Consider the following 15,556-nt stretch of genomic DNA (forward strand, 5'->3'; position numbering starts at 1 on the left):
AACCCTTGAGCCAGGGAGGAGGGAGGGGCGTGGCCTCCCACAGCACAAGCTCTGCCCGGCATTAGGGACAAGGGGTGGACTCCTGGAAGCAGACACAACGCCTGACCACTTAGAAGCCGACATGGTGAAAATCCTAACCACTGAATATTGCAAAGAACTTTATCTTTTCACAAAAATAAGCTTTTGGGTTGTGAAACTTTTTGATGCAGGTTTTATTGGGACCTGCAATTTAAGACAATATATCAAGAAGTAACAATAAAAAACATAAGATGCCACATCGCTAGCAATGATTCAGGAAGGGACTTACCGAAGTACTCGTTGAGAAAGGCCAGGGAGGCCACGTAGCAGCCCAGGCTGAGGAGCTCGGCCACGACCATGAGCCAGTGCCACGTCCTGACGGTCAGCGCCACCATCAGCAGCTCGGTCAGGATCAGCGCCGTGAAGGAGATGGCCACCACGTGGACGAACTCGGACTCGAAGAGGACCAGCGCCCCGTACATGAGGATGGCACCTGAGACACGGCAAGGCAGGGCACGAGGCCGCATCAGGACAACCCACGCGTGCCCCAGAGCGGCCACCCACTGACGGCCACAGGGTCAAATGTCTGTGCTGCCCACGCCCCGTGTCAGAGTGGAGCGAGTCCCAGCTCTGCTCCTGACCCAGCCTCCCGCCATTGCACACCCTGGGAGGCAGCACTGGCGGCCAAGTCCTTGGGTCCCGGCCACCCGCGTGGGAGACCTGGGCGGAGGTCCTGGCTCCCAGCACTCTCGGGTTCAGTCCCGGATGCCGCGGGAGGAACGCTCTTCCTGTCTCCGCCTCCCACACACCAAGGCCGAGGACGGGGTCGGGCACACCTCGTCCTCACGCTGAGGAGCGACTTCTTTAAACTCTGGGTTGCGGACAGAGTAAGACGTGGCTCTGGTCAGACCACTCAGGGCACAGAGAGGCCTCTGCAGCCTAGCACCACACGGCGCGGCCACCGGCCAGCGGGACCCTCAGCCTCTCTCCCTGCTCCGGGGCGCTGGGCACCCACAGGCTGCTGACTTCTCAGGACAGAATTCCGACTTCAAATCTTGGAAGAAAACCATCGTGCAGGGAGTTCCACTGGGATAAATGCTCATTAAAGCTATTCTGAATTAACTCTTAACTAGTTTTTAAGTGACACACAGCATGGTTTCCTGTGCAATGACAATCCTGTTTCTGAGGGTGACGTGGGAGGGGCAGACTGAGGGACCTGGGTCCTTGGTCTCACGTCTGACCACACTCCCAGGCACTGGGGTCAGCCACGTTGCTGGAACGTTGATTGCAGACAAACAGGAAGCAATGTTTGCCCCAGGAAGCAGTCTGCAGCTGCTGACGCTGCCCTGGGCGTGGAGCACCCGGCTCCCGGGCCGGCTCACCTTGGTAGATGCTGATGAGAACCCAGATGAGGAAGGTCTTGAAAGACAGGGCTCTTCCCTAGGACACACAGAGGAGTCGGGTCAGCGCAGAGAGCAACAGGCCAGGCACGCGTGCGCTCGAACTGTTGCAGGCCCCAGGCGCCCGGGCCCCGCCCCTCCGAGCTGCTGCCTGCCTGGCCGGTGGGAGCAAGCGAGGGGCGTGGCGGGCTCTCCCTCTGGTCCCTGGTTTCTTAGTGACTGAGAGCTGACGTCAGGCACCTATAGGAACCAGGGGACAGACGACTTTCCCTAACTCGTTTATCTCCTGGGAACAAATACTCCTATATGTATTTTAGTTTCTTTAGTTGAAAAAAACAGAAAAGGAAAAAGCTCTTCCGTAAGAAAAAGTCCCAAAGTACAAATTTACATCCTTTAAATCCCTGCCGGGAACGACGCTCGTTAAGTACCCCCTCCCCCAGCCCCCGCACGGTTTCCTGTGCGATGACATCCCTGTTTCTGAGGGTGATATGGGAGGGGCAGAGACGGGGTCATGGGCTCTTGGTCTCTCGTCTGACCACACTCCCAGGCACTGGGGTCAGCCACGTTCTCCCTGAGGGCGATGCGTGTGGGAAGTCACGCTCGTGGGGGCGTGGGACACGCTCAGGTTTCTTGGCACCCGCCCATCTGTTCTCTCAGCCGCGCAGCCCCGTGTAGGCCTGGCGATGCCGCAGGCTCCTGCCGCAGGACAGGCGTCCAGAGCTCCTGTAGGGACCGTGGGCCCGCACTCGGCCTCAGGACAGGGGCACGGCGCCCAGCAGTCTGGATGGGCCCTGGCTGTCTGAGGAGGACCTGCCAAGACAGACCGCGCCATCCTAACAGCAGACGCCAGTGCGACGGGAGCCGTGCCGGAGCCCTGGCAGAGACGGCGCCACGGGAGCCGCCTGGTGCTCTCCTCGCTGTCGGCGCCGCCTGCGCCCACTGCACGAGCGTGGGCAGGAAGCTCAGCACCCCGAGGCTTATGGAGACGCAGGTTCTAAGTTTTTGGTACCTATCTCCCGAGTCCGTTTCTCTGGCCTCCCCGTAGGTGAGTTCGTGCCTTTTTTATCGAAGGACTGGAAACACAGGACATGCTTTGAGTTTTGGGAGGACGAGGCTCCCTCTGGCGGGGTGCGCGGATCACCAGCCCGCAGGAGGAGCGTGGGGCGCTGGCGCCCCTCCCTCACCTGGTCACGTGAGCAAGCCCCTGCTCCTCAACCTGGACTCTCACAGGCACCGCATTCCCGGAAGCAGCCGACGTCCCACGCCTTGTGTGTGCTAACTCGCTCTGCCAGGGCCCACGCACCTTTCCCTTGGTTTTCCGTGGAGGCAGGTGTCACTGATTGACAGACCTGATCACTCACTCTTTGATGCAGCAAACACTGATTCAACAGGGACCTCTGCCCAGGCGTGGCGTGTGCACAGCAGGGCTGCCTGGGGTCACGCCAGCCGCCACACCCCTCCTCCGCGTCTCCACGCTCCTAATGAACCCGGCTGACTCAGGTCCCACTTCTGGGAACCAGAAAGGAGAACGGTGCGCACTTCGCAGATTTCAGTACTTGGAAACGTGTACTTGGTACACGTCTGAACAGGATCCAGTCGGGACTGCGGGCGGTGAGCAATGTGAGTCCTGCTGAAGTGGACGTGACAGGTGGGCCCCGGGGAGACCGCTGATGCTGTCCAAGGCCCAGGGGGACAGGGCCCCAAGGACACCAGCACTCCCCAAGTGCACACTTGTGTGGAGGAGGGATGGGTTGTGGTGGAATGAGAAGGCCATGCCAAGATGGCTGGAGTGGTGGGGCAGCGCGTTAAGCCGCTGTTTGTGATGCCGGCATCCCGAGGGTGCTGGTTCTAGTCATGGCCGCTCCCTTCCAATCCAGCTCCCTGCTAACGTGCCTGGGGAGGCAGCAGTCGGACCAAATACTTGGGCCACTGCCACTCATGTGGGAGATCTGGAAGGAGCTCCTGGCTCTGGCTTGGGCCTGGCCGGCGCTGGCTGTCGTGACCATCTGAGGAGTGAGTCTGGGAGAGCTCTCCTCCTTTCAGACAGTAAACCTTTAGAAGTAAGAATCGTGAGAGGATGTGGAAGATCAAACCCCATCAGTTCTGAGGGACAAATCAAGCTTGTGTGTGCTGACCAGGGGGACGGATGCCAGCGGCAGACGACAGCCGACCCCACGGGCAGCTCAGCCGGCTCAGCACACACAGTTCTGAGGGCACGGAAATCAAAGCGGAGCACACTCTGCTCTGTGAGTGCGTTCACACTGTCACAGCTTCAGGGAGGGCGCCGTCATCCGCGGGGACGCAGGGAAGTGTCTTGGGAGAACAGGAACAAGAGACGGAGCAGGGTTTCCCCAGTACCACCCCAAAGACCAGGCACCATCCACGCAACAGCCACGCAGAGGGGGCGTGGTCCAGGCACAGCTGGGACGCTGGCGGGCTGTGGGAGCCAAAGACCACAACATGCGCCTATCAGAACGTTTCCAGAAAGTCAGCCGAAGTTGCACCGGACGCACACCCCGGGAAGCGCCCGCAGAGCCCCATCCCCCCAGCAACGCTGTCCCTCTTGTCAGCTGGCCGATGGGGGCAGTGTGGCTGGGGAACACTAGGCACCCACCCTACAGTGCTGAATGTCTCTTCCTTTTTGTCTCCTAATCTTGGGGAATCTTTAAAGGGCACCCATTTGTCTTTAACAGAACACAGACGTCATGGACAAGGCTACATTGCAGGACCCCCAGGGCCATAGAGAAGGGCCACATGGTGGTGTCATGACTTCTAAAAGGGTCTTAACTTGATGGAGCTCCTGATGACAAAATGTTAATACTTTTATGTTTTAATTTCATTTTCCATAAAATTATTTGAAAGGCAGATGACAGAGGGAGGGAGAGACAGAGATGTCATGCGTCTGCTGGATCATTCCCCAAATGCCCGCCACAGCCAGGGCTGGCCTGGGCTGGAGCCAGGAAGCCCACCCAGGTCCACCCTAGGGGTGCAGGGGCCCGAGCCCTTGGGCTGTCCTCTGCTGCCTCCCCAGGTGCATGAGCAGGGAGCTGAGCCTCGAGCTCCTACTCCCATACGGCATGTGGGCGTCCTGTGTGGCAGCTCAACCTGCTGTCCCTCTGTGCTTTCCCAGGTCTCCCCTGGGCCACACGAGCTGTGCGGGCAAGGCTGTGAGGCCCCCGTCCACGCCTCGCCCCCTTAGCAGAGAGCACGGAGGGATGAGCAGAGGGCTCCGGGCCGTCCGCTCCCTGCGGCCCACTCCACTGGCACTTACATCTCTCCACTAATGGTGACTTCCTAAAGGTCTCATTGCTCGTTCTTCAGCGGGTGGGTTCAATTTCACAATGTCACACAGTTAAATGCAGCTCAGAGCACACAGGGCCTGGGAATGTTCAGCACAAACTGGAGGAGAGCTGGGGCCCGGACAAACTGAGGTCTGCCACAGGAGCTTCCTGCCCCGAGTGGATCTGCACCCAGGTCGGCCAGGGGAGACACCTGCTGCGTATGAAGGACACGACAGCAGTTCTGCAAGTGGGTTCTAGTCATCTCTCCAGGGAGACTGCAACGGCCTCCTTGCCTCTGACTACTCGTGGAATCCTACTGTTCGGGGCCACTGCAGATCCGCGGGATCGGGAGCAGAGCAGGCTGTCCACACAGACCCGGCACCGGCCTCGCCTCAGCTGAGCAGTCAACATGGCCACAACGCGACTCAGCTACCTGGATGTGACCACTTCCCACAATGCCCTTTTCGGTCCTGGGACCCCACCAGGCCCATCTGGTCAGTTCCTGGCTCTTGCCTGCTCTTTTATGATCAGTGGCTTCATACAAAGACCCTCAGTTGAGGTCTGATGTCTCCTGATGCCTAGACAGCCAGGAAGGCCACTGCTGAGGGCATGCCTGCCCACAAAGGGTTCCACACCAACAGGCCACGTGTTTACTTTTCACAATCGTGAGGTCAAGGTGGCACCTGCTGGGTGTGTGAGGGTACACTCGGTCCAGCCACCACTTGGGACGCCTGCATTGCCTATCGGAGCGCCTGGTTCTAGTCTCGGCTACTCCACCTCTGATCTAGCTTCTTGCTGATGCACATCTCGGGAGGCACAGATGATGGCCCTAGTATGTGCAGGGGCCCTACCACACATGTGGGAGCCCCAGATGGAGCTCCAGGCTCCTGGTCCAGCCCCAGCTGTGGGGGGCATTTGTGGAGTGAACCAGTGGACGGAAGACCTCCCTCCGTTTCTCTTAAAAAAAAAAAAAAAAAAAAAAAAAGATGGTACCTACTGGGTGTCTGCACTTTCACTTGTTTGTCCCTCTGTAATTAACCGATTTCTTGAAGAAGATACTGTTGTTGTTTTTTTTAATATTTATTTATTTATATGAAAGTCTGAGTTACAGAGAGGAGAGGCAGAGAGAGAGAAAAACAGAGGTCTTCCATTCACTGGTTCACTCCCCAATTGGCCACAATGGCCAGAGCTGCGCCATCCGAAGCCAGGAGCCAAGAGCTTCTTCCAGGTCTCCCATGTGGTTGCAGGAGCCCAAGCACTTGGGCTATCTTCTACTGCTCTCCCAGGCCATAGCAGAGAGCTGGATTGGAAGTGGGGCAGCCAGGACTTGAACTGGCGCCCACACGGGATGCCGGCGCTGCAGGTGACAGCTTTACCCACTACACCACAGCGCCGGCCCCCAGAAGACACTTTCAGACAGCACGAACGTCCTGCTTCTTCAACACTCTGCCCACCAAGTGCAGACTCTCGCCAACAGCACTGCAGGGGCGGAGCTGGGCTGGCACCTTCCTGCCCCCTGGGTCCTTCACGTCCATCGCTGGGATTCTCCCCAAAGGGGCTTTCCCTCTGTGTGTCAGTACAGACTGGGTGGACAGTTCCTTTATTCTTTAGTTATAACATGATTGTTAGGTGTTTTGCTCAATTTCTGTCAATTCTGGCCACTGGGAGCTTGCGCAGGATGATTCCCGGTTCATCTTATGTAGGAGCCCCTGATTTCCTCGCCTCACCAGGGCTCCAGACACATCCGGGGAGGGAGGAGATGGCCACCCTCTCCATCCCCAGCCTTTCATAGCAGCTGACCTGTTCCCCGCCCTGTGGGTTCATGGCTCCCAGCTCTCAGGTAAGCAGAATCAGGGAGCCCCTGAGCTGGCCTCTGCACAGCCAGGTGCACTTCTACCTCCCCCAGCTCCCTGGGGCACGTGTGCTGGAAGCCAACCCAGTTCCCGCAGAAGGACACTGGCTGTTTCTGGTTTGCGGCAGTACGACAGGGATGCCATAAACATCTGTGGGCAGGCATCTGGTTAGCTTTGTGAGAAACGGCCATGCTGCGCTCTGTGTGACGTCTGCACCGGGTTTCTGCATGGCCGTGTTCTGGACGTGGGCCACTGAACAGGCATGTCGGGAGTGTCACCGTGGCTGCCGCTGCAGTCCCCTAAGGAAGAGGGTGTCTTCATACGCTTCCGTGACAGCTGCACGTCTCTGGTGCTGTCAGTTCAGAAGCTGGGTTGTTTTCCTGCTGGATTTGAGGGGTGCTCAGGCATCACGGAAACCAGTCCTACAGCTGAGGTGTGACTTGCAAATTTCTTCTCCCAGTGGCTGGCCTTCCAATGTCTTTGCAGCATTTTTCACAGAGCAAACCTTCAGAGACTGTTAACTCCCAATGGCCGCTTCCTGTCCTCACGGATCATGCCTTTGACCCCTGGTCCACCCAACCCAAGGCCACGCATGCTCCCTCCTGCGCCCTGCTCTACGAGGCCACGCGTGCTCCCTCCCGCGTCCTGCTCTACGAGGCCACATGTGCTCCCTCCCGCGCCCTGCTCTACGAGGCCACATGTGCTCCCTCCCGCGTCCTGCTCTACAAGGCCACGCGTGCTCCCTCCCGCGCCCTGCTCTACGAGGCCACGCGTGCTCCCTCCCGCGTCCTGCTCTACGAGGCCACATGTGCTCCCTCCCGCGCCCTGCTCTACGAGGCCACATGTGCTCCCTCCCGCGCCCTGCTCTACGAGGCCACGCGTGCTCCCTCCCGCATCCTGCTCTATGAGGCCATGTGTGCTCTATCCCGCGTCCTGCTCTACAAGGCCACACGTGCTCCCTCCCGCGTCCTGCTCTACGAGGCCACATGTGCTCCCTCCCGCGCCCTGCTCTACGAGGCCACGCGTGCTCCCTCCTGCGCCCTGCTCTACGAGGCCACGCGTGCTCCTTCCCATGTTTGACTTGCTTTACAAGCTGACAGTTCTCCATGCAGGTTGATGACTGGTCTTTACAAGCGGTGAGGGCTGAGCTGCTGCTGCTGCTGCTGGGTGCCCCGTTGCAGGACCTCCCTGGAAAAGGCGGGGGCCCTGTGGCTCCTGTTCTGGGCTCCGTGTCCGCCTTTGACAACGACACACGTCACAGTTATTGTTTTACTCTAAGAAGTCTTGAAATTGGCAATGTGCTTTGCAACTTTGGTTTTTTCGAAACTGCTGTCAGTTCTAGTTCCCTTGCCTCCTTACGTAAGCTTTAGGATCAGCTTCTCACTGTTCAGCACCACCACGTCTCTCCGTCTGTTACCCGTTTGTGTCTTCAAGTTTCTCCATGAGCGCCCCCCACTTCCCAGCACACAGACTCTGCATCTATCTTTCCTCAGAGGCATACTCAAGTATTTCACTCTTCCTGGTTATTGTGAGTGGTGTTTCACATCTTTTCGTATCCAATTATTCAGTGCTAGTGTATTGGATTAGAAGTGACTTGGACCTTTTTCCCCTTTTAATAAGGTTTTATTAAACCTTATTGAACTTACCAGAGGAAGGTTTTGTTTTGTTTTGGTGGACTCCTTGTGGATTTTCTGTATGCACAATTATGTCACCTGCCGAGATATTTCTATCTCCTCCTAATTTCCAAGGCTTTAATTTCCATTTCTTGCCTTAATAACTGTTGTTTTTAAAGTTATACAGACACACATTTCAAAAGATAACATAATTTTGAGAACATTCTAGAGAAAACAGAAGATGCTGCAGTAGTCCTGGAAGTCCGTGCCCACCAGTCCCAAGGCTGCGTGAATGATCTGACATCCCGGAGACGTGCTCTCTTCAAGCAGCAGAGCCACAGCCACTGCCGCTGTAACCACAGCACAGTCAAGCCTATGGACCAGAAACCAATTCCTGCCACGGTCTACGACACGCCAGGACCATGTGTGCTGCTGGCCAGGCCAGCCCTGAGCGCAGACACACAGTGCTGTAAGGCCAGGGAGACACCTGCAGCCAGGAGAGGAGAGTGTGTCGGCTCCGCCCCACGTGACTGAGCTCATCGTGGGCCGGGGACAGTGACTCAGAGCAGAAGCTGAGCTCCCGACGAGGAACGTCAACACAGCTGCCGACGCACAGCTTTCGGTGAGGAAGAAGGAAATGCCGCTTCGGAAATGGATCACTCCCTCCTCGTCCTTCTGTCCAACACTGACCCGACACAGGCTGTGTGCAGGCGCGGTGTGTTAGAGTACTGAACAGTGGTGTGGGCTCAGGATGGCTGACCCCAGGCATGACGTCCACAAGGACTCGTGGACCACACAGACGCATGGCAAGACGCACACTGAAGACGGGACACTACATGCCACGTGCTCCCTGCCATTCAGAGCCTCCGGCACACAGCAGCAGTGCAGTTCTGACCACGTCCGTGCCGTGTGCTCTACCACGGCCAGTAACCAGGAAGGCCATGGTTTCTTCTCCTACCCAGAAGGCAGACTTGCTGAGAGCAGCTAAACTTCTGCCTTTACTCGCCTGGACAGAACCTTCCAGAGACAGATGAGGGTCTCGGCACCCGAGCCTGGGCTGAGCCTAGGCAGGACGCACAGGGCTGGGTCCCCAGGGCCTTGGCCAAGTGCTCAGCGGGACCGCAGAGCTTCACTCAGTGAAGACAACTCCACTCTATCAGCTTTAGAGTCTGAGTACGTCACAGCTCCTTTGTTTTCAAAGGGCCTGAAGCATGCTGGACTTTTTATAAAAGAGATACTAAAAAGGTACAAGGCATAGGGTTTGGGGTATTGAAGAGGAACTTAGAGAAAATGAGCTACTGAGTTCTTGTCAAAAAATTGAGGAACAGTGTCCCGCCCTCAGGCGGCTGAGTCTCCACCGTCACCCCTTCAACGGAGACAGCAACTCGGTGGCTCTGACGAGGGGCCGGGCCCGCCCGCCTTGCTGCCTCTGTGGCCACAAACACCTGCTCATTGCTACAGTAACTCAGACAGGCGGGAAGATGAGTACAACCTAAACCTTAACCCCCACACCCACCGTCTGTGTCTGCCGTGTGGCTGCTGCTGCGCCAGCCCTAACACCTGCGTCCGTCCCCTGTGCCAGGACAGCTCGTCTGGTCTCACGTTCCAATAGGAGAACGGATCCCCCGCAGTGGCGATGCGGCCTTCGAGAGCGCTTGTCTCTGGATGTGAGGTGTGTGCGAGCTGTCACGACGGTGCCTCGCTTTGGGTGTCTGGTGCACTCTGCTTCACGCTATCACAATGGTTTAGCACCGAAGGCTATTAAACGGAAAAGCCTGTTTTCTTCTTGTAATACATGTAATGTATGGTGACTTCTCCTGGTAGTCATAGGATATTATCACCATGACAACAATGTTTATGTCTTATTTTATACTACAAGGTAAAACAGATTAAAAGGCAGTATGGCTTTCTGCATTTTCTCCAGGAACTTTGACATCTGTATTCCACCAGGCCCCGAAGTCATCGAGTGGTGACTGTCAGGGGACTTCAACGCCTGAGCCCTCTCTTCCCGGTGCCACACTGGGCGGCTCTGGGCATGGAGCCGACACCCTCCGAGCGCAGGCGTGACCCTAACTGCAGCGGAGGTGGTGGGGTTTGTGCTCCGAGTGGGCTCGGGAATGCTGGCCTGTGCGAAGTCCCACAGTCTGCCTCTGGACACATGACCTCTCGTCCGCTTGTGGTCTTGTACTTCCTGTCCCAAAATAGGCTTCCATAGAGACGGTGATAAACCAAGGCCTCCTTCAGGAACACTTCAGTCTTCAGAGTTTCATGCTGACCGACTGAATCTTCTGCAGGTCTGGGTTCACGGGACTCCCTGGGGCAGGTGTTCTCAGGGCTCTCAGGAACAGAAATGCACTGTCCACTGAGCGAAGACCCCGGCAGTGGGTCCTCAGGTCCTGCTGCGGGGCGTGCTGGGCATGCAGCCCAGGCACCAGGGGTCCCTCTACGTAGTTCACTGAAGCCCACCGACGCCTGCAGCCCACTTTATTCTGATCTGAGCACAGCACCAGGGCGTCACTGCCGGCGCTAGAGAGCCGTTTTTCTCCCGGGGGGAAGGCCCTTTAGAAATTTAACGCGAAAGGAAAGCGCCAAAAGTAATGAGGATAAACAGAAAGCATCTGGATGCAGACAATAATTGTCCAAAAACCCACCAAAGCCCAGCACGCGCAGGGTGCTCCCCGCCGGCGGCTGTGGCAGAACACGGCGCCTGCTGGGTGCCTACCTTGGTGAGGTCCTTGTACAGCTCCGGGTACAGCATGGCCATTTCCGGCTTCACGTCCTGGTCCAGCACCAAGGAGAACACGGGGAACATGGTGTACACAGTGGCGTACCTTACAGACCAGGCAGAAAGTACGTGAGTCAGCAGCGCACAGCGAGGGTGACGCCCCTCCAGAAGTGCAGGTCAGAGCGTCAGAACCAGAGCAGAACGGAACCGCTGCCAATCGAGCACGGCCTCCCTCGAAGCCAGCACGCCGGGGCCTCCACAGGACAGACCCTGCACCGCACCCACGAGCCCCTCTACAGCCTGCTCCACGGATGTGTCCCACGGCCCAGCAACAGAGAAGCACAAACACTCCCAGGTGAAAACGTTTTTGAAGACTCACACAGAACGAGGCCCTGGCCCCTGCCCCAGTCCTGAGGGACGCACCCTGCAGCCTCTCAGGGCACCCAAGCCCCTGTCCCCTTGCTCCCTCCCACCTGCACTCTGTCTCTGCCATCTTGAGTCAGCCACCTGTACCTTTCGGGGCAGGCTGCTTCCACCCTGTTCTGCTGTCCTCCCGCAGGGGCCGCTCTGTGGGGCTGGGAAACTGCGGCCTGCTGGGCCATGTGTTCACCCTGACGGACATCTGGGCTGCCCGCGGGTTTTAGTTATTTCAAATAAAACTGCTGCGGAGCATGCACTGCCCATATTTTTGGGTGAACACAAGTTTTCATTTCCTTTGCACAGTAGTGCCAACCGGGACGACACCCGGGTTATGACTGCCGGCTGACACGGGAGAGACACGTCAGCACCGGTGACGGTGGAGCCCCTGCTCGGCACCTGGCAGACTGCTCCCGTGCCACACCTCAGCTCTGTCCTCAGGTCCCACCGCCTGCCACCCCAGCACCAGGGGACAGTGAAGGCAGGACATGGGCGGATGTGCACGGGTCTCAGGGGAGTCCTCCCTAGGCGGTGGAGATGGCTGTGGAGGAGTGGCCACGGAGACACCGGCTGTCTTGTCCTCTGCTTCGCTGAGTCCCTCCAGGGTCGCCTCCTGTCCACTGCACTCTGTTTCCTCCACTCCTGCCGGCTCTGCTCCAGTCCGAGTGCGCCCCACCCGTGTCCTGTGCATCCCACGTGGCTGCCTGAGGACTTCCATCAGAGGACGCCACCCCTGCCCTAGGGCGGCCTCGGAGGCCTGTCCTTTGCTTCCACGTGTAGAGCTCCCTGGCTCTTAGCTCGCTGGGATTTCTGGGTTGAACCTGGCGCATTCTGAGCACTGCGTCCACACCTCTCGCTCCACTGCTGCTGCAGCGGGAAGGTGGGCTCATGCTGCCGGGCGCTCCTTGTTGGTGCTGCCTACTCGCCATCGACCACCCCAGGGTGCCAGGGCTTCTCCTGTCTCATCAGGTGGGGAGTCTGGGCTCCTGAGGAGGTGAGGAGGTCGGCTGTAGCAGAGCACTCGCTGCTCAAACGCTGTTGGCTGAGGCCTGGGATTGTGCTGGGATCACGCCTGCCGGTGTTCCCAGGTCGCTGGCTCCGGGAGCTGAGTGTGCCAGAGCCCAGCAGGCTCCTGGTGGCCCTGGCGATGCTGCTTCCCCCTGCCCTCTGCAGCTCACTCTGTGTGCAGTGTGCCCCCTAGAGGACCAGGGAGAAGCACATCCATGCCTTCTTCCTAGAAGTGCAACTGGGCTTTAAAAATCTCATTTTCACGCACCCAGTGCAGAGAACCAGGACAGATCAACCGTGACGTCGGGTTGTCCTCCAGCCCTGGGACACCTGGAAACCAAAGGCCACACTGCAGTGGAGAAGTCCACGGTCACAATGTAGACACTCTCTACTTCGTGTCAGTGTAACTCCTGCAGGGTTACTACTGGCCAGAAATCTTAAACGAAACATGTTTGCTTCTGAGTGTTTTATAAATTCAGCCTTTATCTTCTTCATTAGGTTAAACTTATATAAAACTTTCAGTTTCCTCCAAATCTTTAGTTGCTTTTTTTCTCCCTGAGAATTTAGGAACTTAACAAGGCCAAGCAATTCAAGAAGTACCCAGCTACTGGGAAGTCAGCAAGGCCATCCCTCGTGACGCTGCTGGAGCCTCGCGCCCCACGGGAGGGCACCCACTCACCCGGCTGGTCACTCGAGGTCACCAGGAGGGATCACGTGGCACCACTGTTCTGCAGAATGCAGAACTCTCTTTACCTGTGCAAGAAATCCCTCCAGCTTTTCGGGCTCCGAGAAACATGGCTGCACGAAGACACAGCCTCCAGGGTGCAGCCTGCTGAGCTCTGCCAAATGCTCTGTGGCCTCCTGCAGCACCAGGACACAGAGTGCCGCCATCGCCCAGAAGGCCCCGTGGGGCTCCGCGGTCTCTCCTACTGCTACTGGGACCATATAAATGGGATCCCATAGCACGAACTCCAGACGCCCGGCTCTCGGGGCGTGGGGTTTCCAAGTGGCATTTTGCAGTAGATGTAAGCAGCTTGCTCTTTGTCCACTCACTGGTGGTCATTTGGGTTTTCCTAGTTTTTGGTTATCAGAAACACAGCTACGACACTGATGTACGGCTCTGTACAGATGTCAGTGTCTTCACATCCGGGTAAACACTGGATCCAGGCTGGTTTCTGAAGAATTCCAGCACTCGGCACTCCTGCAGCAGCACAGAGCCAGGCTCCACACTGTTGCTGTGGATTCGTTCTGAGAGAAGGAGCGTAGTGGGGGTAAGAAGCGCAGAGTGACCACATAGACCCTGGAGTTGGGGGAAAGTGGGCCTGAGGCGAGCAGCCTGCAGACTCTTTTATTTCAGTTGGTACAGCAGCTTATATAGCCAAGGCAGCCAATCCGGTCAAGGGGCGGTTTATGCCGTAACCCATCACTGCTTGTTGCCAGGCAGGCTCCGCTGCCAGGTGGGTTCCGAAGCCATTCCTGAGTAATTGACGCTTGCCAGCGGCCATCTTGGTATGGCCTTCTCATTCCACCACATTTCCCCCTTTTTGTTTGTTTTTGAGCAAAGGGAGGCAGGATCCTTGGCCACACCTGCCTGGCAACACACACCCCACCAACACCTGCACACTGGCAGTGTGGCTTCTGCAGTGGCCTGCAGCTGCGTCACGCTGACATCTCCTGATGACTGATGACATCGTATGTTATTTCCATGTACTCTCTAGCCATCTGCTTATCTTCTGCGTGATGTGTTCAGACTTTTAACCTTTTAAAAAAAATTGAGCTGTCTTATCACTGACTTGAAGGTCATTAAAATTTCCAGATAGAAGCGAAGCCTTTTGTCAGATATTTGCACTTTGAATATTACCTATCTGTATGCTTTTAAAATCATATACTGGGGCTGGTGCTGTGATGTAGCAGATAAAGCTTCTGCCTGCAGTACCAGTATCCCATGTGGACGCCGGTTCAAGACCTGGCTGCTCCACTTCTAATCCATCTCTCTTTATGGCCTGGGAAAGCAGTGGAGGATGGCCCAAGTCCTTGGGTTCCTGCACTCATGTGGGAGACCTGGAAGAAGCTCCTGGCTCCTGGTTTTGGATGGGCACAGCTTTGGCAATTGCAGCCAATTGGGGAGTGAACCAGTGGATGCAGGACCTCTCTCTCTCTCTCTCTCTCTCTCTCTCTGCCTCTGCCTCTGCCTCTCTGTAACTCTGCCTTTCAAATCAATCAATCTTTAAAAAATCGTATTTGTTTATTTGGGAGGCAGAGAGACAGACAGGAAGAGAGAACTTCCAACCACTGGTTCACTTGTAGGGCTTGGCCAGGGTGGATGCCAGGAGTCAGGAGCTCAATCCAGGTCTCCCACATGGTTGGCAGGGAGCTGCTACCAGAGCCATCACCGGTTGCCTGGGACTTGAACCCAGGCACCCTGAACGTGGGCATCCTACGTGGCAGCCTGGCCACTGTGCCAATTGCTGGTCGCTGGTCTTTAGGACAAAATCTTTAATTCTGATGAAGTTCACGTTGCCAATTTTTCTTTCATCTTTCATGCTTTCGGTGCCTAAGAAACCTTGTCTTCCCAGGGCTCCCGGATCTCTGCTGTTTCTGCCAGCAGTTCTAGAATCACTTCTCTTCTCTGAGGCATCGCATCCTTGCAGCCGCGGCCACTCATTCCCACACTGGATCACATTCTCCAGCTGAGTGGGCTGGAAGTCTACAGCCGTCCCCTCTGCTCCACGCACACTGGAAGCAGGAGCCCCCACAGCTCTGTTCAGCTGTGGAGCTCAGGCCTCCCGTAGGCCACAAGGGGGCTGGCATTCTGAAGCCACCCATCTCCATGGGCTCCAGGAAGAAACCATCTAGCAATGCTAACTCACAGTCACGGGCTACTTGTGTCACTAGCAAGGATATACGGCCTGCACACACCAGGGCAGCTGTTGCCGTGGCCATGATTCGTGTCTCCCAGCGACATCACCTGCACAGCCTCCAACTGCCTGAGATGGGTGATTCCCAAGCACACTGGACAGGGTGTGAGCTACGGCAGGTGGAGCCCTAGTGTGTTATGTAGTGTGGCCATGGCATGTGGCCCCTGACTGAGGCATGAGCCAGAGAGTGTGGCCCCTGACTGAGGTGTGACCACGGCGTGTGGCCCGACTGAGGTGTGAGCCAGGGAGTGTGGCCCCTGACTGAGGTGTGAGCCACAGTGTGTGGTCCCTGACTGAGGTGTGACCATGGCATGTGGCCCCTG

The 15,556-nt window shown here is 57.0% G+C and overlaps 1 protein-coding gene across 4 annotated transcripts in view; it reads right to left on the reverse strand.

Annotated features, from left to right (window-relative positions):
• ATP9B (ATPase phospholipid transporting 9B (putative)) overlaps positions 1-15,556 on the reverse strand; it is a 245,817-nt gene that overhangs the window by 3,620 nt on the left and 226,641 nt on the right. For all 4 annotated transcript variants that reach the window (XM_070049842.1, XM_070049843.1, XM_051840449.2 and 1 more), the window contains 3 exons: positions 10,888-10,996; positions 1,401-1,458; positions 308-511 (listed from right to left, as the gene is read on the reverse strand). In XM_070049842.1, coding sequence (XP_069905943.1) covers positions 308-511; positions 1,401-1,458; positions 10,888-10,996 — 371 coding nt within the window. The remainder of the gene's footprint in view (positions 1-307; positions 512-1,400; positions 1,459-10,887; positions 10,997-15,556) is intronic.

This window comes from Oryctolagus cuniculus, chromosome 10, assembly GCF_964237555.1.
Source record: "Oryctolagus cuniculus chromosome 10, mOryCun1.1, whole genome shotgun sequence".
NCBI lineage: Eukaryota > Metazoa > Chordata > Mammalia > Lagomorpha > Leporidae > Oryctolagus > Oryctolagus cuniculus.